This window comes from Rhinatrema bivittatum, chromosome 2 (genome assembly GCF_901001135.1).
Source record: "Rhinatrema bivittatum chromosome 2, aRhiBiv1.1, whole genome shotgun sequence".
NCBI lineage: Eukaryota > Metazoa > Chordata > Amphibia > Gymnophiona > Rhinatrematidae > Rhinatrema > Rhinatrema bivittatum.
Window position 1 is genome coordinate 231,152,102 of NC_042616.1, and position 27,269 is coordinate 231,179,370.

Below are 27,269 nucleotides of genomic sequence, written 5' to 3' on the forward strand. Positions count from 1 at the left end.
AACCTTTTTTTATTTTTTATATTTTTATTATTAATTTTCAAAATTCAAAACAAAGCATCCACTTTGTACAGTAATATGGCATTTGCTTAACAGAAAATCTAGGAAATATTTATCTTTTAGGATAACTCCACCATTTTTTATCCATTAGACCACAATAATAAGGGAAAGGAGAGGAAAAGAGCAGATCCAAAGAAAATAATTTTTTTTAAAACAGGAAATGACATAACTTAAAACAACTTGCTTATCTATCATGGGATGAAATAACCTAGATATTACTACTTCATAGTAGAATCCTCTTGGAATCCACAAACTGTTCCGGAAGAAAAAAAAACATCTATTGTACTTAATTATACATTTGCATGAGAACCTTAGAAAAAAGGTTGCACCTATAGCTAGAGTCTCTTTCCAGAAGGCCAGGAAGCCTTTCCTTCTCACCTGCATAGATTTAGTCAAATCAGGAAAAATCCAGTTTTTTTGACCCATGAACATGGTGTTAGATTTTTTAAAATAATTTTTCATTACCATGCTAAGGTCTTTTTCAGTAAAGAAAGATCTCAGAAGTGTAACACTCTTAGATGTTTCATAGCATTACTATTAAGAGTCTAGCATTGCTGCTAAATTTCCCAGATCAACAGAAATAGCTTGAGGTTGCATATTTGAGTGAGTAGGCAAAAAATATACTTCATGCAGGGGGGGAGCAGATTCATTTGTAAAGTCTAAGACTTCTAAGAAATATCTTCTGAAAGAGAGAGAGAAAGAGACTAACTATAAAACCCATCTAGTAGTTAGCTATTTATATCTCTATAGGAGGCCCACCTAGTAACTCGAGGTGAGGTTTAGGTAGTAGTGTAGGGGTTAGAGGCCACTTTGACATGCATAGTGAGATGTACGAACAGAACATATACTCTTGTGAAGATTTGATGTCCTTCGGAGTGAGGAAACTCACACAATGATGAGATTTGTACAATGTTCTCTCAACGTAGCTTGATGGTAACGTCTCACTCTGCATGTCAAAATAGCCCCTAACCCCTACACTACTACCTAAACCTCACCTCGAGTTACTAGGTGGGCCTCCTATAGAGATATAGAGATATAAATAGCTAACTACTAGAAAGGGAAAGCCAACAGTCGCTCAGCAGTGCATGGTTCGGAGAGAGGTATCTTCAAAGGATACTAATGATGCATTAGAATTAGGGCATCCCGACAGTGAGGTTCCAATAATAAGAAAAGTAGTCCAAGTGCCTGTAACTAAAAACTCACCTGAGCTAAAAAATTCTAACTCATCCCTATCAATGAAAAAGCCGAATGAAAATACAAACAAAAACCAATCTTTTAAATATTTGTATGCTAATGCCAGAAGTTTAAGAAGTAAGATGGGAGAATTAGAATGTATAGCAGTGAATGATGACATAGACTTAATTGGTATCTCAGAGACATGGTGGAAGCAGGACAACCAATGAGACAGTGCTATACCGGGGTGCTTTATGTCTGGAATGGCATAGAGTCCAACAGGATAAACATCCTGCAAGAGACTAAATGCACAATTGAATCTTTATGGGTAGAAATCCCTTGTGTGTTGGGGAAGACTATAGTGATAGGAGTATACTACCGTCCACCTGGTCAAGATGGTGAGACTGACAGTGAAATGCTAAGAGAAATTAGGGAAGCTAACCAAATTGGTAGTGCGGTAATAATGGGAGACTTCAATTACCCCAATATTGACTGGGTAAATATATCATCGGACACGCTACAGAGATAAAGTTCCTGGATGGAATAAATGATCATTTTATGGAGCAATTGGTTCAGGAACCGACAAGAGAGGGAGCAATTTTAGATCTAATTCTCAATGGAGAACAGGATTTGGTGAGAGAGGTAACGGTGGTGGGGCCGCTTGGCAATAGTGATCATAATATGATCAAATTTGATTTAGTGACTGGAAGGGTGACAGTAAGCAAATCCATGTCTCTTGTGCTAAAGTTTCAAAAGGGAAACTTTGATAAAATGAGAGAAATAGTTAGAAAAAAACTGAAAGGAGCAGCTACAAAAGTAAAAAGTGTGCAAGAGGCATGGTCATTGTTAAAAAATACCATCCTAGAAGCACAATCCAGATGTATTCCACACATTAAGAAAGGTGGAAAGAAGGCAAAACGATTACCGATATGGTTAAAAGAGGAGGTCAAATAAGCTATTTTAGCCAAAAGATCTTCATTCAAAAATTGGAAGAAAGATCCAACAGAAGAAAATAGGATAATGCATAAATGTTGGCAAGTTAAATGTAAGACATTGATAAGACAGGCTAAGAGAGAATTTGAAAAGAAGTTGGCCGTAGAGGTAAAAACTCACAGTAAAAACTTTTTAAAATATATCTGAAGCAGAAAGGCTGTGAGGGAGTCAGTTGGACCGTTAGATGATTGAGGGGTTAAAGGGGCACTTAGAGAAGATAAGGCCATCGTGGAAAGATTAACAGCCCGATCCAGTAAAGTCCGTGGGAGAGCGGACTAACGCCCGCTCTCCCGGCGCGCGCACCGGCTCCTCGCCGGTGCGCGCGATCCAGTATTTAAATTAGGCGACGCGGTGCAAACGAGGAAAAGGAGGCGCTAGGGACACTAGCGCGTCCCTAGCGCCTCCTTTTGGCCCGGAGCGGCGGCTGTCAGCGGGTTTGACAGCCGACGCTCAATTTTGCCGGCGTCGGTTCTCGAGCCCGCTGACAGCCACGGGCTCGGAAACCGGACGCCGGCAAAATTGAGCATCCGGTTTTCGGCCCGACAGCCGCGGGCCGAATTCAAAATTTTTTTTTTTTTTTTTTACTTTTTTATACTTTTGGGGACCTCCGACTTAATATCGCTATGATATTAAGTCGGAGGGTGCACAGAAAAGCAGTTTTTACTGCTTTTCTGTGCACTTCCCTGGCGCCGGAAGAAATTAGCGCCGACCTTTGGGCGGCGCTAATTTCTTAGAGTAAAATGTGCGGCTTGGCTGCACATTTTATTTACTGGATCGCTCGGGAATACCTAATAGGGCCATCAACATGCATTTGCATGTTGAGGGCGCTATTAGGTGCCGCGGGTGGGCCGCGTGTTTTCCTCCCCTTACTGAATAAGGGGTAAGGGAAAACACGCGTCCAGAGCAGGGTGACAGTGCGCTCCGACGGAGCACACTTTTCTGGATCGACCTGTAAATGATTTCTTTGCTTTGGTATTTACTGTAGAGGATGTTGGGTAGGTACCCGTACTGGAGAAGGTTTTCAGGGGTAATGATTCAGATGGACTGAACCAAATCACGGTGAACCTAGAAGATGTGGTAGACCTGATTGACAAACTTAAGAGTAGTAAATCATCTGGACTGGATGGTATATACCCCAGAGTTCTGAAGGAACTAAAAAATGAAAATTCAGACCTATTAGTAAAAATGTGTAACCTGTCATTAAAATCATCCATTGTATCTGAAGACTGGAGGATAGCTAATGTAACCCCCATATTTAAAAAGGGCTCCAGGGGCAATCCGGGAAACTACAGACCAGTTAGCCTGACTTCAGTGCCAGGAAAAATAGTGGAAAGTATTCTAAACATCAAAATCACAGAACATATAGAAAGACATGGTTTAATGGAACAAAGTGAGCATGGCTTTACCCAAGGCAAGTCTTGCCTCATAAATCTGCTTCACTTTTTTGAAGGATGTGGATAAAGGTGAACTGGTAGATGTAGTGTACTTGGATTTTCAGAAGGCATTTGACAAAGTTCCTCATGAGAGGCTTCTAGGAAAAATAAAAAGCCATGGGATAAGTGGTAATGTCCTTTCGTGGATTACAAACTGGCTAAAAGACAGGAAACAGAGAGTAGGATTAAATGGACAATTTTCTGAGTGGAAGGGTGTGGGCAGTGGAGTGCCTCAGGGATCTGTTTTGGGACCCTTACTTTTCAATATATTTATAAATGATCTGGAAAGAAATACAAAGAGTGAGATAATCAAATTTGCAGATGATACAAAATTGTTCAGAGTAGTTAAATCACAAGCAGATTGTGATAAATTGCAGGAAGTTCTTGTGAGGCTGGAAAATTGGGCATCAAAATGGCAGATGAAATTTAATGTGGACAAGTGCAAGGTGATGCATAGAGGGAAAAATAACCCATGCTATAGTTACACAATGTTAGGTTCCATATTAGGTGCTACTACCCAAGTAAGAGATCTAGGCGTCATAGTGGATAACACATTGAAATTGTCGGTTCAGTGTGCTGCGGCAGTCAAAAAAGCAAACAGAATGTTGGGAATTATTAGAAAGGGAATGGTGAATAAAATGGAAAATGTCATAATGCCTCTGTATCGCTCCATGATGAGACCGTATCTTGAATACTGTGTACAATTCTGGTTGCCGCATCTCAAAAACAATATAATTGTGATGGAGAAGGTACAGAGAAGGGCGACCAAAATGATAAAGGGAATGGAACAGCTCCCCTATGAGAAAAGACTAAAGAGGTTAGGACTTTTCAGCTTGGAGAAGAGACGGCTGAGGGGGGATATGATAGAGGTGTTTAAAATCATGAGAGGTCTAGAACGGGTAGAAGTGAATCGGTTATTTACTCTTTCGGATAATAGAAAGACTAGGGGGCACTCCATGAAGTTAGCATGTAGCACACTTAAAACTAATCAGAGAAAGTTCTTTTTCACTCAACGCACAATTAAACTCTGGAATTTGTTGCCAGAATATGTGGTTAGTGCAGTTAGTATAGCTGTGTTTAAAAAAGGATTGGATAAGTTCTTGGAGGAGAAGTCCATTACCTGCTATTAATTAAGTTGACTTAGATAATAACCACCACTATTACTAGCAACGGTAACATGGAATAGACTTAGTTTTTGGGTACTTGCCAGGTTCTTATGACCTGGATTGGCCACTGTTGGAAACAGGATGCTGGGCTTGATGGACCCTTGGTCTGACCCAGTATGGCATGTTCTTATGTTCTTATGCTCTCTCTCTCTCATCCCCTGTGGTTGCAGACTATGTGGTAATACCTGTGCTAAGATAGCACACATTGCAATAAATAGGCTATTATCATAAAACATGCCCCTCTTCCTATTGCATGTAATAGTTTGATGAATCTAGACCTAAGAGAAAGAGGTCTGTTTGATGCTACTAGATGAGGTCACCCCACATTTCCTTGCTAATTCATTCTGCTCTCTGCAGAGTACACTGTTTAGAGTAAGCAAACTTGCTATATGTGGTGATTTGATTATGAAATTTCTCTCCTTGACCTGCCTCCATTATTTTAGCAGGTAAATGGCAAGTTGTAAAAGCATGTGCACTTTTACCTGCAGAGAGTTGGAAGAGGGAGGGAGGTAATAATCAGCCCACAATTTTACATATGTTAACACAAATATAACTGCATACATTGCTTTGATTATTGCCTCTTACATATCTACTTTGAATAGCACAGCCTGCACCTATGCTAAATATCATTGTTAAATAGTGAGTTTTATATTTAGTGATGCATTTCAGTATATATTGACAAACATGAAAACTATTTCATTTCAATACTACATACCAGCAAAAGTAGCATGCCTTTCCAGCTGTAGCAATCCAAGTTGTACTTTTTTTTTATATTTGACTTCTACTACAACTGTACTATATGGAGGCAATTTTGAATAGCCTATGTTGTTTGCAATGTACATGGACACTTTTAGCCTTCATACTTTGCAGCTAATGTACAAAAGAAAACTACCCATGCAGTTTCCTTTTGAAAATTAGCAGTTGGCAAAATAAGTGCATTAAAATCACTGTGTGCATTTTTGCATCTCCTATTGGCAAGATGGCCAAACATTATCAAAATGGAGCACATACATTTGACAACTAAATGCAGGCATTTGATTTCCTTTCCCAACCTAAACAAGTGCATGGGAAAATCTCTTTTGAATCCAGCTAAAAATACATGCACTGTGAAAACCAGCGCTACTTTCAATTGGGTAGAAGAGGGCAATTTTCAGCATAACCTTTTTATCCGGGTAAATAATAATTAACCCAGGTAAACAGTTGTGAAAACTGCCCTCAGATTAAACATTTTTATCTTACAAAATTATCACTTGCAGAAGGAAAAATAGTCTGAGTGAATTCTGGTTTTGTGTAATTGCTGTGCAAATTGTAAACTTTGTGTTCCTATGTTCCAATTAGGTATCCCTTGTTCATCTCCTGAAGACAATCCGTTTACTGCGTCTTTTACGTCTACTTCAGAAGCTGGATCGTTATTCTCAGCACAGCACAATTGTCCTTACTCTGCTCATGTCTATGTTTGCATTGCTGGCTCACTGGATGGCATGCATTTGGTATGTCATTGGGAAAATGGAAATGAAGGCAAATAATCCCCTTACTTGGGACATAGGTAAGATTATGTTTTTAAAAGGTCATCATCAACCATTTCAGCTTTCTTTTTACTTTAATTATTGTAATAAAGAGGGAAAGTTGTATGTTTATTGGAATTCATGCAAAAGTGGTGGCCAGTCATAACTTTACCTGCAGAAAAGCAGAACTAAGTCCCATTGTTTTCAGTTGAAGATCTTGATTGCTTGCAGATAGCTTCCAAGAAGTGTGTGATGAAATGCACTATGTTTTGTGAAAATTAAAAGCAGCACAAATAGTTTTATAGACATACATTTTATGTACTGCTTTCTCATTCTATTCACTACTGTACCAAAACTGAGAAAAACAAATCAACTATTAGCATTGTTTGTTTCTAAGTTATTAAGGGGTAGATAAACTAAAATTTAATAATTTGGGCAAGTTAGGACTTGCCCAAATTATCATGTGCACAAAAATAATACAATATCATGCTATGTATTAAACTAATGAAATGCAAAGATATTGCATGCACTTTTACTGTATTACTGCACAGTAATATAGTTCTCTGAGAATAAGCAGGATACAGCTGACAGAGCCCAGGTTAGAGCTTTACTCAAGTTCTTGACTTTTAAAATTCCCTACTGAGCATGTGTGGGATTCCCCTATCAGCAGCGTGTGAATGGAACCCTCTTAGTTCTGTTTATTCCTAGGCATCAATGGTCTTTTTTTTTTTTGTCAGTTCCATGGAGGAAAACCTTTTTTTCTTTTTGTATTTTTTTCAATCCCTCTAATTTTGGTGCCCAATTAGGGGATTTTTTTTTTTTTAGCAGTTTTTAAGTGTCCATTTTCTTTGGCATCTGCTCTGTCAGGCCTATAAGCCAAAGAGCTTTCATTAGCTCTTTTTAATTTTTCCACCTTTGAGTCCTTCGATTTCATTCGATTTGCCAGATGTTCCAAAAGGAACTGAAGGATAGCAGATTCAGGAAGTGTCCCCAGTACAATCACATGATGTTAAACACAGATTCATACGATGTTTGCATGGCATGCTAAGGGAAGGATACAATGCTTCTGGTTGTAGCTCCGGCCATAGGATGATATCCAGAGGTCACAGGACCCATTTAGGGTTCATGGGAAAGCTCTTTGCATTGAGTAAGACCATAGAATCAATAAGCAAAGCCAGGAGGGTGGGGGTTTATTCGTTAGTGATATGTTGTATTCGTGGGGGTTCGCCATATGTTTCGTGACCCCCACAAATACAACGAATATGGCATATACGTTGCGGATTGCCAATATGTTGCAAACAAATGACACCTCTAGGACATATTGAGGATTTTGAACCTAATATCATTTCCTTGGCATGTCTCAATATGAGACAAGCCTAATGGTCCTTAAGAGCTCAGTGGATACAAGCTGCTCAAGATATATGATACAGCATCTAAATTATACAATAGCTCAGGGATTTGTTGTCCATAATGCTGAACCATTCAAACCTGGCCAGGGAAATATCCTTCCAAATTCCAACTAATCAAGTTAGTGTAACAACAAAAACATCCAACCAGGGCTGGGTTGTTCATGTAGATGGGCACTGCACTCATGGAATGTGAGCTGCTGAGGAAAAATGTGAGCTGCTGAGAAAAATGTTATCACATATATTTCCTAGAATTAGGGCAATCTGGAATGCTCTAAAGGCTTTCAGATATTTATTTATTTATTTTTTTTTTAAATTTTATATACCGACAACCGTTTGCACATCGTGCCGGTTTACAAGTAACTTATAAACAAAGGATATATAGGCAAAGCCTTTACAAAAAACAGTATGTAACATGAACACAGTAACAGAGCAGGTAACTAAATAACTTGGGGAAGGGAGGTATAGGGGTGGTAGAGACACAAGGGGGGGCAGGGGGAGGGTGAAAAACAGATACATAAGGATAAGCTATGTACAAGGATTTGAGGAACAGTTGATATGTACACTGGTTATATACAGAATTGTATAAGCGCGGATAAAACAGACACATTTTTTTTTCAAGCAAGGGGTTGAGTGAAGGGTTTGAAGTTCTTAGAGGGAGGGAGGGGTAAGTGTTGGGTGTAGTTCCTGAAGGGGATTAAAGGACTTTTGGGGGGGTATTGGTGAGAGATGAAGGTCGGGTTAGAGTGTTAGTAGGTAGTGATGATGATTGGGGGTATGCTTGGAGGAAGAGCCAGGTTTTGAGTTTCTTTTTGAAAGTGGGAGTGGAGGTTTCGGTGCGTAGGTCAAGAGGCATAGAGTTCCAAAGGGAGGGGCCTGCGAGGGAAAGGGCTCTATTGGTGGTGGAAATGAGTCTTGTGGATTTTATGGAAGGAGGAATAAGGGTTCCTTGGAGTGATGGACGGGTAGGTCTGGTGGAGGTACGAGGAAGGAAAGGTGGGTTTAGCCAGTTGTAATGTTCATTGGTGATGCTTTTGTGGATGAGGGTAAGCGTCTTGTAAATAATTCGTGAGTGAATGGGAAGCCAGTGGAGATCAATGAGGGTGGGGGTAATGTGGTCTTTTTTATTGACATTAGTGAGGATACGTGCGGTAGCGTTTTGAAGAAGTTGTAGAGGTTTGATGTGGGTGGCAGGGAGTCCAAGTAGGAGAGAGTTACAGTAATCAATTTTTGAAAAAATTAAGGATTGGAGTACCGTGCGGAAGTCAGAGAAGTAGAGAAGGGGTTTGAGTTTTTTGAGGGTTTGAAGTTTGAAATAGCAACTGCTAAGGATGGATTTGATGTATGGTTTGAAGGTTAGTTGGTTATCAAGTATGATACCAAGGTTTCTTGTGTTAGAGAGAAAGTTGGGGGAATGGAGAGTGGAAGGGATGGGTATGGATGCATGTTTAGAGGAGATGAGGAGGAATTCGGTTTTTTGCGGATTGAGGGCTAGGTGCATATCAGAGAGGAGCTGGTTTATGGAGGCGAGAATAGTGTTCCAGTTTTGGATTGCGGTGAGTACAGAGTTTGTGAAGGGGATGAGGATTTGCACATCATCCGCGTAGATGAAGTGTGTAATACCAAGGCTGGAGAGGAGGTTTGTGAGGGGGAGCATATAAATGTTAAATAGGGTGGAAGAAAGAGAGGAGCCTTGGGGAACGCCACAGTCGAGATTGACAGGGGGGGATGTAAAGTTGCCAGTGAGGACTGTGTAGGTACGGTTTTGGAGGAAGGACTTAATCCAAGAAAGAGCAGTACCTGAGATTCCTATACTAATGAGCGTGTTGATGAGGATGTTATGATTTACGGTGTCAAAGGCAGCGGAGATGTCAAGCATGGCAATGAGGTAGGAGTTGCCGGCATCCATTCCTTTGATGATGGTATCAGTAAGGGAGAGAAGTAGGGATTCCGTACTGAGGTGTTTTCGGAAACCATATTGTGTAGGTGGGAGAATGTTGGAAAGTTCTAGGTGGTCGGAGAGACGGTAGTTTACTAGTTTCTCCATGACTTTGGAGAGGAAAGGGAGATTGGAGATAGGACGGAGGTTGGATAGGTTGGAGGGATCGAGGGAGGGTTTTTTTAGAATGGGTTTAACCACAGCTTGTTTGAGGGAGTTAGGGACCAAGCCGTGTTCCAGGGAACAGTTCACGATTTTGGAGAGTGGAGTGGCTATTGTTTTAGGAATAGCGAGTAGTAGTTTAGTGGGGATAGTTTCCGAGGGGTGGGAGGAAGGTCTCATCTTTTTTTAAGATGTTCTCTATTTCTAGAGATGAGGAGGGTTCAAAAGAAGAGAGGAGGGTGTGTGTAGGTGGGGTGGGAGGGATTATGTTGTTGGTGTTGTGGGAATTTTTGGTATTGGGGGTAAACTTGGCAGTGATGTTGGATATTTTGTTCTTAAAGAAGAGGGCGATTTCATTACATCGGGTCTGTGTGGTGGGGACTTGGGGTGAAGACACATTGGATTTGGTAAGATTTGAGACTAGAGTGAATAGTGCCTTTGGGTTGAATTGGAGGTGGTGAATTTTCTTGGCATAGTATTCTTTTTTGGTTGTTTGAATGGCGTTTCTATACGCATGCATGAGTTGGTAATAAGCGGTCTTTGTGGCAGGGGTGGGGTGTTTACGCCAGTGTGTTTCAGCTGCTCTAAGCTGGGTTTTTTGGGTTTTGAGTGTATGGCTGTACCAGGGTTTTTTGGATGAACTGGTTTGTGTGATTGTTTTTCGAATGATAGGGCATAAGTTGTTGGCTATTTTTTGGGTGGTTTCTGCCCAGGAGGATATAGCACTATCTGCTGTTTCCAGGTCGATGTGATTTGGGATGTTGGAGCACGCCATTTCAAGAGTGTCTATGGGGCAGGTTTTACGAAGTTGGAAGGATTTAGGTTGAGAAGGAGAGGGGGTGGATGGGGGTGGTAGGGAGAGGGTTGTACTGATGATGGAGTGGTCAGACCAGGGAACCGGGAGGCATGTGGGGGGGTGGATGACATTGATGAGTGAGTTAGTAAAAATAAGGTCAAGGGTATGACCTGCTTTGTGGGTTGGGGAGTGAATAAGTTGGGTGAAGCCCATTGCGTCTAAGGATGAGATGAAGGCTTCGCATGGCGGGGATTGTGGAGAGGAGTCGACGTGAAGGTTAAAGTCGCCAAGGAGTATCGTAGGGATGTCGGGGGAGAGGGAGATGGTGAGGAATTCGATGAGGGGGGAGGGGTCTTTTTCTAGTAGACCAGGAGGGGTATAGATAAGGCAGATTTGTAGGGATTGAGATTTGAAAAGACCTACAGTTCTGGGAGCGATTTCCTGCCGCGATTTTACAGGTCTGGGAGCGATTTCCTGCCGTGAATCGTTTTCCGTACGGAAAATGGCGCCGGCAGGAGATCGACTGCAGGAGGTCGTTCAGCGGGGGTCCTGAACCCTCGCTGAACGACCTCCTGCAGTCGATCTCCTGCCGGCGCCATTTTCCGTACGGAAAACGATTCGCGGCAGGAAATCACTCCCAGACCCCCGCTGGACCCCCAGGAACTTTTGGCCAGCTTGGGGGGGCCTCCTGACCCCCACAAGACTTGCCAAATGTCCAGCGGGGGTCTGGAACGACCTCCTGCAGTCAAATCGTGTTGGTCTATGGCCGCCGCCATTTTGCGGCGGCCATTTTGCAAAATGGTGCCGGCTGAAGACAACACAATTCAATAGCAGGAGGCCGTTTCGGACCGCCGCCGTTCCGGACCGCCGCTGGATCCCCAGGTAATTTAAAGCATTTGGGGGGGGGGGGTTCAGGAGGGTGGGGGATTTAATTTAAAGGGTCGGGGTGGGTTTTAGGGGGTTTTAGTGTGCCGGCTCACGATTTTAACGATTTTCACGATACTTTACCCACCCAAATGGCAACAATACGATTCCCTCCCCCTCCCAGACGAAATCGATCGTTAAGACGATCGAGGACACGATTCACATCTCTACTAACCAGCCCCCTCCTCTGCAGGTTGAGCCCTTGGGATCTGGGGACTGGTAGGACTTATCTCCTAATGAAAATCATAGCTAGAATCAGGCACAGGCTGAGAGCTGGGTCCCAGTATAGGCTAGGAGCTGAGCCCAGGTACAGACTGAGCTGGAGACAAGGCAAGACAAGGGCAGAACTGGACAAGGACTGGACGAGACCAGGACAGAACTGGACAGGGACTGGAATAAACAAGGACAGGACTAGACAAGGATTAGACTAGACAAGGACAAGACTGGACAGGAAACAAGAAAGCCCAACCGGGCATGAGATTGGGCAAGGTAAATCTAGTAGACTCGGAGGCCACAAGTCAGAGAGGCTCAGGAGGGGTACAGAACAAGGCAAGGAAGCCTGGAAGGCTACGATGTAGGGCAGGGAGCCAAGATATGCCACAGAGCAAGGCAAGAGAGGCCACAAAGCAAGGCAGGAGGCCTGGGTAGGCCACAAGGCAAGGCAGGAGGCCTGAGCAGTCTGCAAATCAAGGCAGAAAAGTGAGAAGGAGGTGGCCAGGTCAAGGAGCTGAGATGACTCAATGAAGAGGCACCAAGGGACTGGACAGGCTGGGTTACGTAGGCCTAGGACTGAGGCATCAGGTAATCAGTGTGGCGGTAACTTACACTGCTGGGAGTGAGGCATGCTGATGATGTTTGCTGGTGGGGAGGCTGCATAGTAGGCAAAACCGTGACACAGGGAGGAACCATATTGTTCCATCTATGCTGGGAATCTGGCAGAATGTGACCTGGACCTTTTCTCAAGGAATGACTCTGAAGACCATATATTTTGTGTTGCCCCTATCAAAACCACAGCGACCTGACTACCTCAGCTCTGCCAGCTTGTCTAGCCTCTATCAAAACCACAGGGACCAGAATCCCTTCGCTCTGACAGCCTGTCTTGCCCCTATCAACTTTCTCCCACTCTGCCTTGCTGTCATACACCAGATGACTCACTCATCTCCTTGTGGTGTTCTTGCCACTATCATGGTTCCTCAGTGTGTTGGTACTAGTCTTTCTGCTTGCTATGTTCCCCCTTCATTGTGCTGTAGGATGTTGATGCCTCTTGTCTTGCCACTTTGCCTGTCATGTTGCCTTCGAGGGTTCATGCATCTGTTATCGGTGCTCTCTTTTGAAGCTATGGTGTGTTTTTGACACTCTCACTGCTGCTTTGCACCTCTGTCAAAGCACTCTTGCCACTCCTGGGTACCCCTTTGCCCTTTTAAAGAGCCTTAGGCTAATCATGACACTTTGGTGCCACTTTGCCACAGTCTAAGTACCTTGGAGCTCTTTTCTCGTTCTAATGATTGCTTTCCAGAAGTTTCATCAGAATTGATAAGAAAACCCCAATTCTGCAGCCAAAAATAGGCTGCAAATACTTCCCCCATTGACTTTAATGGAAAACGAATCAAACGAATCTGGATTTTTCCGACAAAAACGAATGCAACGAATTTGGGTCCTGGCGAAATGAATAAGAATCAAAACAAATTTTTTCCTTCTGTACATCCCTACTTGATGGACTTAAAGAGAGGTTTCTATGCCTTCACACACTTTACCAATGTTTGAGCTATCGACTGCACTCACGTGGCCATCATTCTACTCCATCAGAGGGAGGAGACATACCACAACAGAAAGCTCTTCCACTCCTTCAACATCCAAGTGGTCTGTGATGTTGGAATGCACTTCCTGGACGTGGTGGCCAGGTACCCAGGAGCCATGCATGATTCCTTTATACTTAGGCAATCAGGCCTTTTTGACAATTTTGATGCTTGGTGATGTATGGCTCATAGGTAAGACACACTTTTCTTTGTCAATTCCATGTCTGCCTATGTGTAAGTGGCTAATGGCACCCAAATGGGGGGTGGCTGTGGGGGAGGACATGACTGATGGCATATGAACTGCCTTGTGCAGTCACATAATCAGGCCATTGGCCCAGGCCATGCCTTTTTCTCCACATTTCACAGGCTGGCAAAATGAGGGACGTCAAACAATGCATGGGATGTAAACGTTAATGAGAGAGGAACCATGATACACTGCATGTCTACATTAGCAAAAAGGTCCTATCTTCTCCTTGGGAGCTCTTACAATGTCACTGGTGAATCAGAAGCTTGCCCTGTCCACACTGCCACCACAGCACCATCACATGTGAGCCGTTACTGAGGCATCAGCAACATTGTTGCACACTGTTTCTTTACAGCCTGACACACCATTACCACAGCTACTGTCCTGTGCAAGTTGCTGGCCTTCCATATTCCATGTGTGTGGGCTCACTAATGGGTTTCTATGGAGGACAGACTGCAGAGCTGCCATGGACATTCACATGCACACCATGAGGTACAGCTTTTGCTGCTAACAAAGGTGTCTCACCTCTTACGTATCTGTTCAATGTTGGCAGGCAGCTACACATCAGAAGCCTTTGCTGAGTTGTGAGGGCCTGTCATGCAATACTATCAATAGCTATACTAGAACAGATGAACTCCTTTTGGCTACAACTTGCCTGCACATATAGTGGCCAACAATAATGTAAAATAAACTTAGGCTATGCTAATTAGGCTTTAAGGCTCAGCAAAGGTACATGTTATCTTATACAGTCTTACTGAATGCTGTGGTTTGCCATTCAGATCTGCAAGTGACAATGCTATTATGTATGCCTTTCTTCTGTCATTGCTGCAGGAAATTCAGGGTATAGTTGCAGGCCCTGGCTTCTCACCCCCGTTGCCATTCCCAACATGCCCGCAGAGACGAGATACAGTGAGGCCTTATGTGCTACACGCTGTGTCATAGAACACACTTTTGGCCTTCTGAAAAGTTGCTTTCGCTGTTTAGACAAGACGGGTGGAGCTTTAATGTATGCCCCACCCAAAGTTGCAAAGATAGTGTTGCTGTGCTGTGTTTTTCATAATCTGGCTCAATGCCATGGAGTACCAATGGACCTACATCCCAATCTCCCCCTAGATCCCCCATGTCTCCCTGCATGAGCCCAGGAGACCATGCTGAGTGGCAGGCAGATTCAGCAAAACCTTATAGAAACTGTTATGCTTGCTGCCCACAGCAGCCCCGCGGTGCTGTCCTCTCACCTCTCTACACAAGCTTCAGGCTTCAGATCCTCGTCACTGGTGGTGGTGGGCCACCAGTCTCGACCTTGGACTTCCACCAGCTTCTCTGGTCCTGCTCCACATCCCAGAACCTCCAGCCAGGATGCCTCCATCCGTTGGGCCTATCTGTGGGGTTTGAGGAGCGACACCGCCGGTGGCGCCGGACCCCCCCCCCCCCCCCCCCCCCCCGGACATATGTGCACCAGTGAAATATTTAAAGGGACCACAGTGGGAACCTGGCCATGGACCTGGATGTTGATGTCAGTTCCCTCATCATATAAAAGCTCAGGCAGTGCTCCTCAGTGTTGCCTTTGCAACAGTTGTGGGAATCCAGAGAATGACAGAAAGGAACCTCAGGTCTGGAAATAAAGGATTACTCACAGTCCCTTCCATAAAAACAGCGCATTTATCTGATGTCAGGGAAAGAGCAATCTCCGTTGCAGGCCCTAAATTTTGGAACTCATTACCAGCTCCTGTTCAGATCACCTGCCAGCAGCCAAAAAAAAAACAGAAGAGGGGCTGAAGTAGCCAGAAGAAAGGCTTGGTGGGTCTGTTGGGGAGCCTCTCCTGCCACAGCCCGAAGCCAGACCAGCAGATTCCAACCCACCGCAGCCTGAATAAAGGCTTAGGAAGGGCTGTGGTGGATCCCATCTTGCTGTGCTCTGCAGAGAGACGCACAGGGCTACACAGAGCAACCTACCCCCACCCCAGGAGAAGTGGGGCTGAAAGAAGGAAGCATCTGCAATGAGGAGCAGTGGGGCTGCAAGGCCACCAATAGCAATGACCTCCTCTCCAGCAGTGAAGAGCAGTGCAGCCATCTGCAGCAGCCGAAGACAAGCCCCAAAAGAAAGGGGGAGGCCTGAGAGCATGAGTGTGTATTTGTATGTGTGTGTGAGTGAGAGAGAAAGCCTGTTTGAATGTATGAGAGCTAGAGAGCCAGTGTGTATGTAATAGAGCCCGTGTGAGACAGAGCCTGTGTGAGTGTATGAGAGAGAACCTGTGTACGTGACAGAATATGTGTGTGAGGGGAAGAGAGTAAGATGATAAAGTCTGTGCAGCACCCTCCCCCCAATACACAACAATTTCTGTGTGATTTGAAATTTAAAAATCCCTGGTAAGGAGAGATGGAGATGTTTTAATCCTATTTCTTTAAATTTTGGGGTGTTATTTTATGTTTCCGCTGTTGTGAAATATTTTATTGGTGTTTTGGAAATATTAGAGCAAATGTATGTGAGTTTTTATTGGATATTCATTGGCTGTTTTGACATTATATTCTTTTTATTAGTATGGTTTTAGTATTCTGAATGAATCAAGATGTTTTATAATCTCTTGATTTTATTGCTTGATGGTTTGTCAGGAACGATGATGTGTTTCTCTCTTTCCATTGTTGCACTGCATAATGCAAACAGACGTCTTATGGTTTCCAGAGCATGTGTGTGATGAGGGAGAGCGTACGAGTGAGCCACTGAGCATGTGTGTGAGCAAGAGGACTATTTAAGTCGTCGAGCACATGTGCAAGTGTAAGAACACACCAGGGCATCTTTCAAGTTGTTCCCTTCTCTCCCTATTTGCCCCATAAACCATACTGAAGTGCAGCCTGTACTCAGTACGTAATGCACGGAGCCCGTCACCTGTCTTCTACAGATGTGTTGGCAAGCCTTCCCATAGTCATACTTCTGCATGCTTTATCCAGCTGTTTACATGGAAGAATGACTTTACCATGTCTATTTGCACGTTCAAAGCCCCTAGCATATAACTTACCGAGGATATAAAACTTTCGAATTGTACATCCATTTTTACCATTTTTAGGATACTTTATATAATCATATATACATATTTTCATGTTGACAAACATATCACCAGGCTATCTATTTATTAATCTCGCATGTTTATGAGCTGCTTAGTAAGATACTCTAATTTGTCACTTACGTTTAACCTCTCAATTTAAATCGCTATATGAAGCATTAGTTTTCTGTTTTCATGTTTAAGTATTTCACGTTTAGTATTTCATGTTTAAGTATTTGTTACTTAGTTTTTTAACATGTTCAATGTAAACCGCTATATGAAGCGATAATTACCGTTCCTTGTAAACCGGGGTGATATGTATATTATACAGAAACCTCCGGTATATAAATCCTTTAAATAAATAAATAAATAAATAAATAAATAAATAAGTCGCCTTGGTCTCCTGTTCTGGTTTCCGAGTTCTAGTTGCCCTGCGCTTGTCTTGTTCCTGAGATTCCTGGTTCCTGTTCCTTGTGTTCATCTCGTCTGTCTACTGGATTGACTACCTGGTTCTGACCTCTGCTAAGCCTGACTGCCTGCCTTCTCCAAGCCTGACCTCTGCTACGCCTGACTTCACCTGCCTTCTCCAAGCCTGACCTCTGATACGCCTAACTATGCTGCCTTCTCCGTGCCTTGACCATTGCTACGTCTGACCATGCCTGCCTTCTCCGTTCTTTGACCATTGCTATGTCTGACCATGCCTGTCTTCTCCGTGCCTTGACCATTGCTACATCTGTCCATGCCTGCCTTCTCCGTGCCTTGACTATTGCTACGAACAACTTCGCCTCAGACTTTCTTGAGTCCAGAGTTCCACATTGCTTGCTACTCCTTCCAAGTGCCGCCAGCTTCCATTCAACCTTGACAGCGACGCCTCTGTCCCTACCCTATGGGCGCAGACTATTAAGGCTTCGGCCATCTTTTGCTCAGGTACCTTCAGTTCCTTCTTGTCCCTTGGTGCTTGAGTTCCTGTTCCACATTCCATCTAGGATAGGACCACGCCACATGCTGGCTGCTGTCTCTGGGCTGAACCATCTCCTACCTATACTCAACCTTGAGGCCAGCCTAAGTCCTGCCGGCCCCAGCACCTGAAGACTCAATCCGAGGGGAACATGGGCTGCTATAGGTGAAGCTCCAGTAGCCTCCAGTTTCAGCCCACGCTGCCTGCTGATGGTGGGGACCCATAGGCCCTCACCTACGGGTTGCATCAACCCCACCTCAGCCCAAGAATCTACCTCCTATGCAACAGGTTGCAAAGGTCATGGATTCAGTGGAGCCGTGTGCCTTCCAGGCCATTCCAGGCCTGGCTTTCAAGGTGCAAGAACAACAGCAGTTCCTTGAGACATTGGCCTCTTTCATGGATCGTCTTCATACCCGGGTCGACACCTTCATCAATGACTCGGCTTCTCCTCCTCCACAGCCACCTCCATCTTTACCACGCACCTCCCTGTTTAAACGGTGAGTTCAAGCTCTGCAGAGGGTTAATAAACCAGTGCTATATGCAATTTGCTCTGCAGCCTTCTGTCTTCCAGGATGACTTGACCAAGGTCACGTTTATCCTGTCTTACCTCGAAGGGAAGGCCCTGGCCTGGGCCTCACCTCTGTGGGAACGCTCGGACTTCTTGCTAAGAGAACTGGTTCAATTTGTAGCTGTATTCAAATGGACCTTTGATGATCCAGGGCGGAATGGTGTTGCAAGCACCAGTCTACTACATCTTCATCAAGGACAACAAAGTGTTTTTGATTATACAATAGAGTTTCGGACTTTGGCTACTGAGCTCACTTGGCAGGAGGACTGCCTTTGAACTAGTTACTTGGAAGGTCTCTCCTTGCAGCTAAAAGATGAGCTGGCTGCTCTGGAGCTCCCTCCTTTCTTGGAGGACCTTATAGATTTGACAGGCCGAATTGACCACCGTCTTCAAGAGCGCCACCAGGCGAGTCGGATGTTCAAGAGGCCAGGGCAGGTTTACTCCCGCTCATCACCCATTACTAACTCCGCATCTAATGACAGCAGAGTGGTCAAGGTGGAAGAACCCATGCAATTGGGTCGAGAGCGACTGACACCAGAAGACCGCCTCCGGGGAAGACAGGCCAGCTTGTGTCTGTATTGTGGAGCCCCAGGCCACCATCTACAAAATTGTCCCATCCATCTGAGAAACTCCAGGGCCCAAGTTCAGTAGGGGCCATGAACTTGGGTGCAACTTCTCTGGCCCCCCCAACTCTCAGTTCCAGTCACACTAATTTGTGACTCCCAGTCCTTTCCGGTTCTTGCTCTGGTAGACTCCAGAGCAGGAGGTAATTTTATCCTCAAAGATCTTGTGCAACTCTTGGGTATTAAAACCCATTCGCTTAACCCTTCTTTGTATATCACCTAGGGAGAGCCACTTCCTGGGAATATCTCTTTGACCACTGAACCTCTCCAGTTATGTACAGGGGCCTTTCACCTTGAGGAAATTGAATTACTGGTGTTGGATAAGTCAGTCCATCCCATTGTGCTTGGAGTTCCTTGGATTCAGAAACATTCCCCCCAGTTTAATTGGACTTCACTACAGCTGGTAGAGTGGGGCCCGGCCTGTCACCAATCCTGTCTTCAGAAGGTAACTACATCTTCGACGATTCCTCTGGTAACCACCTCTTTTGGCATACCTCCTCCATATACCGCCTATGAGGATGTATTTTCTAAACAAAAGGCCGATCTCCTCCTGCCTCTTCGTCAGTTCGACTGTCCAATCAACCTTCTTCCTGGAACCACACCTCCTCGTGGACGCACTTATTTTCTGTCGTTACCTGAGACAAAGGCTATGACCGAATATATTCGGGAGAATCTGGCAAAAGGGTTTATCTGTCCATCCATGTCACCCGCCGGAGCGGGATTCTTCTTTGTGACCAAGAAAGACGGATCACTCAGGCCATGCATCAATTACCGCCGTCTAAATGCTATCACCCGTAAGGACAAATATCCCTTGCCATTGATTTTTGAACTATTTGATCATCTCCAAGGTGCTACCATCTTCACGAAGTTGGATTTACGTGGGGCATATAACTTGGTGAGAATCTGCCCTGATGACAGCTGGAAAACAGCCTTTAATAAAAGAGATGGCCACTCTGAATACTTGGTGATGCCTTTTGGCCTTTCCAATGCACCAACTGTATTCCAGCGGATGATGAATTTAATTTTTAGGGATCTGCTATATATCAAGGACGTGATCTATCTGGACAATATCCTCATATTCTCAAAGAACCTCGACACCCACCGAGCCGATGTACGAATGGTACTACAATGCCTACGAGAAAATCACTTGTTGAAAAACTGGACAAGTGTTTGTTCGAGAAGTCCAGTTTACCGTTCCTTGGCAACATAATCTCTCCTCAAGGCTTTTCCATGGACCCAGATAAATTGAGGGCAATACGGGATTGGCCACAACCAGTGGGACTTAAAGCCCTCCAGCACTTCTTGGGATTCCTTAATTATTATCGCCACTTTATCCCAAGTTACTCCACACTGGCTGCTCCTCTGACGGGTCGTCAGAGGAGCAGCCAGTGTGGAGTAACTTGGAAGGGCCAAAATACACGGAATTGGCTGTCCGAGGCCGTTACTGCTTTTCATCGTTTGAAAGAAGCCTTCGAAAAGAGATCCTGTTTACATCACCCTGACCCGATTCGCCCATTTTTAGTTGAGGTGGACACTTCCGCCATTGGGTCTGGGGCTGTTCTAAGTCAGCGCACTGCTTCGGGTACCACAGCTCCATGTTCATTCTTTTCTCGAAAATTTTCATCAGCAGAGCAAAAGTACAGTATTGGGGACCGTGAACTGCTCGCCATTAAATTGGCTCTTGAAGAGTGGTGCCCATGGCTCGAGGGCACACAGCATACATTCATGGTGTTCACAGAACACAAAAACTTAGAACATCTAAGTCACGCTCAGTACCTCAATGCCTGTCAAGCTCGATGGGCCTTATTTTTCTCAAGGTTCAATTTCGAGCTCCGCTACTGCCCTGCGGATAAGAATCTCTGGCCAGATGCCTGATCCTGGTCTTTTGAACCTGAAGACATCCCCGAAGAGCCAATTCACATCATTGACCCATCTTGTATTTCCTTGTCTGCTACCCATCCAGTTCCTACTGGGAAAACAGAGGTGCCCCGACAACTCCAAGAAAGAGTTCTTCATTGGGCACATGATTCCAAATTTTCCGACGACCCTGGACATGTGCGAACCATGGCACTGCTCCAGAGGTTTTTCTGGTGGCCTACTTTGGTCTCTGACACTAAGGCATACGTCGAATCCTGTAATGTGTGTGCATAACAAAAAGCCCCGGTTGGGCGACCTTGGGGACTTTTACAAACACTTCCAGCACCCGAGGAACCGTGGACTCACTTATATACGGATTTTGTCGTAGATCTGCCCCCTTCTAAGGGTAATACTGTGATCTGGGTTACCATAGACCGTTTTTCAAAAATGGCCAATTTTGTACCTCTTCCGGGCTTACCATCTGCATCAGAGCCAACACGTTTCTTTTTTCATCATATTTTCAGACTGCATGGCCCACCATTGGATATTGTTTCCGATCAAGGTCCTCAATTGGCGCTCCCTTTGCCAAAAGTTTGGTATTAACATCAGGCTCATGACCGCCTACCACCCCCAAGCCATTGGGCAAGCTAAATGGATAAACCAGTCCCTGAAGGCATTCCTGCGGGCCTGTATCAATGACCAACAAGACAACTGGTCAGACCTCTTATCCTGGGAAGAGTTTTTGCACAACTGTCACATCACCACAGCTACTGGAACATCACCATTCTCTACAGTCTGTGGGAAACAACCTTGACCACCACTACCCATACCCCTCTCCATGCTGTCTCCTGCGGCACAGGTAACTGCGGATACCCTTAAAACATTGTGGGAACAGATGAACTTTTGTCTGCGCCAGACCGCTTCCCGGGCCGAGAAAACCTCTGACAGCCATCGCCGCGCAGCTCCTGAATTCCTTCCCGGCCAGAAAGTCTGGTTGAATACCAAGTATATTAGACTCTGAATTCCTTCGCAGAGATTTGCTCCCAAGATTCATTGGCCCGTTCCCGATTACCTGACACATCGGACCTGTGACTTACCACCTCCTCCTTGGGTATACTGCCTCCTTCCTTGGGTATACATAATACCATTCACGTTTCATTGCTTAAGCCGGTAGTGTTGTCCTGGCCTACCCAGAAGGTCCCTGACCCACCTGAGTTGGTGGCAGAGACTGATAACACGTATAAAGTCAGGAAAGTGCTGGACATCCGCTGTAGAGGCCGCCGATGGGAATACCTCCTTTCTTGGGAGGGTTATGGGCCCGAGAAAAATTAATGGGAGCCTGCTCACAACATCTTGCACACGACCCTCCTCTCAAGTTTCCATTGTGCCCATCCGGGCAAACCCAGACCTCCAGGAGAGGGGTGTAAAGGAGGAGGTACTGTTACGCTTGCCACCCTCAGCAGCCCCGTGTTGCGTCCCTCTCACCTCTCTACACAAGCTTCAGGCTCCAGCTCCTCGTCGCTGGTGGCGGTGGGCCACCAGTCTCAACCTCGGACTTCCACCAGCTCCTCCGGTCCTGCTCTGCTTCCCGGGACCTCCAGCCAGGATGCCTCCATCCATTGGGCTTCTCTGCAAGGTTTGCGGAGAGACGCCGCCGGCGGCATCACGTCCCTTCCTGGGCACGCACACGTGCACCAATGAAACCTTTAAAGGGCCCACAGCGGGAACCTGGCCACGGATCTGGATGTTGACGTCAGTTCCCTCATCATATAAAAGCTCAGGCAGCGATTCCTCAGCATTGCCTTTGCAACAGGTCACCTTGGTCTCCTGTTCCATTTTCCGAGTTATAGTTGCCTTGTGCTTGTCTTGTTCCTGTGATTCCTGGTTCCTGTTCCTCATGTTGGTCTTGTCTGTCTACTGGATCAACTACCTGGTTCTGACCTCTGCTATGCCTGACTTCGCCTGCCTTCTCCAAGTCTGACCTCTGCTATGCCTGACTTCACCTGCCTTCTCCAAGCCTGACCTCTGCTATGCCTGACTTTGCCTGACTCCTCCAAGCCTGACCTCTGCTATGCTTGACTATGCCTGCCTTCTCCGTGCCTTAACCATTGCTATGTCTGACCGACCATGCCTGCCTTCTCCATGCCTTGATCATTGCTACGTCTGACCACACTTGCCATCTCCATGCCTTGATCATTGCTACGTCTGACCACACCTGCCTTCTCCATGCCTTGACCATTGCTACGAACGATTTTGCCTCAGACTTTCTTGAGTCCAGAGTTCCACGTTGCTTGCTACGCCTTCCAAGTGCTGCCAGCTTCCATTCAACCTTGACAGCGATGCCTCTGTCCCTATCTTCTGGACGTGGACTATTAAGGCTTTGGCCTTCTTTTGCTCAGGCACCTTCAGTTCCTTCTTGTCCCTTGGTGCTTGAGTTCCTATTCCACATCCTGTCTAGGATAGGACCACGCCACCTGCTGGCTGCTGCCTCTGGGCTGAACCATCTCCTCCTCAACCTTGAGGCCCGCCTAAGTCCTGCCAGCCCCGGAACCTGAAGTCTCAACCTGAGGGGAACGTGGGCTGGTATAGATGAAGCTCTAGTGGCCTCCAGTTTCAGCCCACTCTGCCTGCTGATGGTGGGGACCCGTAGGCCCTCACCTATGGGTTGCGTGAACCCCACCTCAGCCCAAGGATCCACCTCCTATGCAACAGAAACACACTTGGGGGCAAGATGGTGATGTGAGGAGTGCTGTGTCTATGTGCTCTCCTTCTTTGCAGATTTTACCTTGAGATACCTTCCAAAAGAAAGGGGAAAGTACATATCTTCCCCCCCCAACACAGATTTCCCGTCGGGTCAGCATCTGATTACATCATACACGCCTGGGATGACTTTTAAGATGGGGAGCACAGCCCCGCTTTGATTATTGGTGAGGGAGCGCCAGAACCACCTGGGGAGGTTACCCTTAGCCCCCCACATCTTCGAGCGCCGTTACCGCCGGGGAACACCGACCTTTTATTCCTGACCCCAGCGCAGGCTGATGTTGCAGATGCTGCAACCGGAGGTGGAGGGGGCCAAAGTGGAGGGACAACACTGCTGCTTTTGATTTCTCCTGGCTCCTTAGAGGCTTTTGGCTTTTTGGATCAGTTTCCTCAGCAATTACCTCAACCACAATGGAGAAGGTTGGAGCAATCAGCGGGGAAGTGACCAGACTAGCGGAAACCACAGCAAAAGCAGGTGCCCTTGCTCCAAGTTTTGGGGGTAAGTTGATCCAGCTTCCAATAAAACCTGCAGTGGTTACTTTAGAAGTGCTCTGGGACCTGGTGGCAGGATTTGGATGTTCTTTAAAGGAGCAACACTTAAAGCTAGGAAATTTGACAAAGAAGGTGAAATCTTTGGAAGCTAAAATTGACTCTCAAAATGTTACTGTTAAAAGTCAACTAGAGACTTTGGAGTCTTCTGTTGTGGTGACTCAAGCGTGAGAAGTAAAATGATTAAAAATCTTACATATACATCACATAGATTAGAAAATGTGGAGAACTATATAAGGCATCTGAATCTACTGTTCCTAAATTTCCCTAAAGTGGTGCGGGAGGATTCATATATTACTTTAAAAAAATATTTCTTGGATATCTTAAAATTTGAAGAAGGAAAAACTCCATGTAATAATAACATGTATTTTCTCCCGGCCTCTGTTAAAGAGACACCTTTCAGTAATCGACCTGAGATTTTAGAAAATTTAACCCAATTTCTGGAAAACTCCAAAGATGAAATTTTGGACCATACTAACCTTCTAGTTTCATTCATTTCTGAAAGAGAAATGAGTGAAGTTATGAGAAGATACTTCAAGAATATTAATAGTAACTTTTATGGTCAAGAGATTCGTATATACCCAGATTTTGCTAGAGTTACTCAGGAAAGGAGAAGGGATTTCTTGTATTAAAATCTCAGATTATGGCACTGGGTTTCTCACAGGACAAGCAGGATGGTTGTCCTCACAAATGGGTGACATCGAGGATGGAGCCCACCACGGAAAACTTCTGTCAAAGTTTAAACAGAACTTTGACTGGCCCCTACTGGGCATGCCCAGCAAGGCACTGACCCTGCAGCCAGCAGGGGTCTCCCTTCAGTCTTCTTTTTTCCGCGCAGCAGTTGCCACGCGGTGAAAGGAGCTCTCTAACCACGTTCCTGACAGGAATTTGGAAATTAATTTCCTAAGAAAATTTGCCCCTCAGGGGTCTCCCTTCGACAAATTTTTAGTCATCTTACGGAACCCGGTAAGTTTTTTGCCTTTTTCCATCGACTACCGTCGAATTTGGCCCTTGAGGCCTGTTGGCACTTACCGATCCCCAGCCTAAATTTTGGCTTCAGGCCATGGCAACGGGGTTCCGCCGTTGTCCGGATTGTACCCGGACTATGTCCATCACAGACCCCCACAGGGTTTGTGTGATGTGTTTGGGTAGTGAGCATGATGTCCTGACTTGCACCAAATGTGCCTTAATGACACCCAAGGGTCGCAAGGCCAGGATGGAGAAGATGGGGCTCCTCTTCCATGCACCCACCCCAACGCCATCGATAGCATCGACCTCATTGGAACCGGTACCGTCGAAGTTGTACCATCATCGTCAACCCTCCGGTGACCGTCCGCCATCGATCGCTTCTCGGCCGTCGACTCCCGTCCCTTCCCCAGATGGGCGAGGGGATCGGAAGGAAAAGCACCGCTATCGACGGCACAAATCTCGGCCTGTCGAGGATCCACAGCCATCGACCTCTGCTCAAGCCGAGCCACCGACAAAGAAGCCGCGAACAGACCGGACACCCTCCACGTCTCGTTCGCAGGCATCGAGGAAACCCTCACCCTCCCGGGGTGCGGGGGCCGTGATCCCACCGGTTACGGTGGTCCCTCCGGCCCTGCCTCAGCCTCCCTCTCCCGTCGAGCCGGGTATGGTTACCCCTGGTCTCCGGGCAGAACTGGACCGGCTGGTCCAGGAGGCCATCGAGAAAGCGATGAAGAAATTGCAACCTCCATCGGCACCATCTCCGGCACCGATTCCAGTGCCGCCCCCGGCACCGACACCGGCACCGGCTTCGCCACCGAGGAGGGAACCGACCACCGAGCCGTTGATACAAGCGCTAGCACCGCTACTAAGCCGCATGGAGGCGCTAATGACGGCCCTTCCATCGGTGATTCCAGTGCCATCGACAACACCACCGTCTCCGACTGGATTTTCATCGGCAGGAGAAACACCGTTCCGGATTCCCCCTTCCGGGGTGGTTCCATCGGTGCCTTCTGGTATATCTCCACCGATATATCCTTCGGTTCCATCCATTCCACGCCAGGCACCGATTCCATCGACAGCACCGAAGCCATCGATGCCATTTCTGGTTCCACCTACGGCACCGATTCCACCTCGGTTTCCATCGATGCCTTTAGAGCCTCAGCCAGGTCCATCAGGGTTACAAACCCCACTTGATCCCTACGATACCTGGGGTGATGATGATGATACATCTTCTGACACGGATTTGCCTTCGCCTCCATCTCCTACAGAGAGTAGAAAAAGATCTCCTCCTGAGGATCTATCTTTCATTAATTTCGTGAAAGAGATGTCAGAAGTTGTACCTTTTCAACTACAATCTGAAGCTGATGACAGACACCAGATGATGGAACTCCTTCAATTTCTGGATGCTCCAAAAATCATCGCTTCCATCCCTATACACCAGGTGTTTTTGGATCTGCTCAAGAAAAACTGGGAATCTCCTTCATCAGTGTCCCCAGTTAACAAAAAAGCTGACTCCACCTACCTTGTCCAGTCAGCACCAGGTTTCCAAAAACCTCAACTGGATCATCGCTCTGTTGTGGTTGAGTCCGCGCAGAAGAAGGCCAAGCGTCTTAAGCCACACTCTTCTACCCCACCTACCAGGGACAACAAGTTCCTAGATAGTGTTGGACGGAAAGTCTATCATGGAGCTATGTTGATTTCACGCATAGCTTCATATCAACTTTATATGACTCAGTACAACAGAGCCATCCTTAAGCAGATGCAAGACTATGCTGACACGTTACCAGACCAATACCAACCGCAGCTTCAAGCCCTTCTTCACAAGGGATTTGAGGCAGGGAAGCACGAGATTAGGACTGCCTACGACATATTCGATGCTTCCACAAAAGTTTCAGCCACAGCCATCTCAGCCAGACGTTGGGCTTGGTTAAAATCATCCAACCTTCGCCCAGAGGTTCAGGATCGTCTTGCTGATTTACCCTGCTTAGGAGATAATTTGTTTGGAGAGCAAATTCAGCAGATTGTGGCGGAGTTGAAAGACCACCATGAGACGTTGAAACAACTCTCATCTGTCCCACCTGAGCTGACCTCCAAGCAACCGCAAAAGAAAGACTCTAAGAAGTCATTCTTTCGACCACGCCGTTATTACCCTCCATCGGCCAGGCCTCGTCCAGCTCGATCCTCTACTAGGCCTCAGCCGCGTCAGCCTAGGAAACAAAGGCCTACTGTAGCCCCTCCTCCTGGGCCTGCGGCTGGCCTTTGACTCCCCTGTAGGGAACACATGCCAAACCCCTCTTCCGGACATCCCTGTAGGAGGTCGACTGTACCATTTTCTACAACCTTGGTTGCAGAT

At 45.9% G+C, this 27,269-nt stretch overlaps 1 protein-coding gene across 1 annotated transcript in view; it reads left to right on the top strand.

Moving 5' to 3' along the window:
- Window positions 1-27,269, top strand: part of KCNH8 (potassium voltage-gated channel subfamily H member 8) — a 988,350-nt gene that overhangs the window by 536,308 nt on the left and 424,773 nt on the right. The window contains exon 7 of the mRNA XM_029589277.1: window positions 6,161-6,368. Coding sequence (XP_029445137.1) covers window positions 6,161-6,368 — 208 coding nt within the window. The remainder of the gene's footprint in view (window positions 1-6,160; window positions 6,369-27,269) is intronic.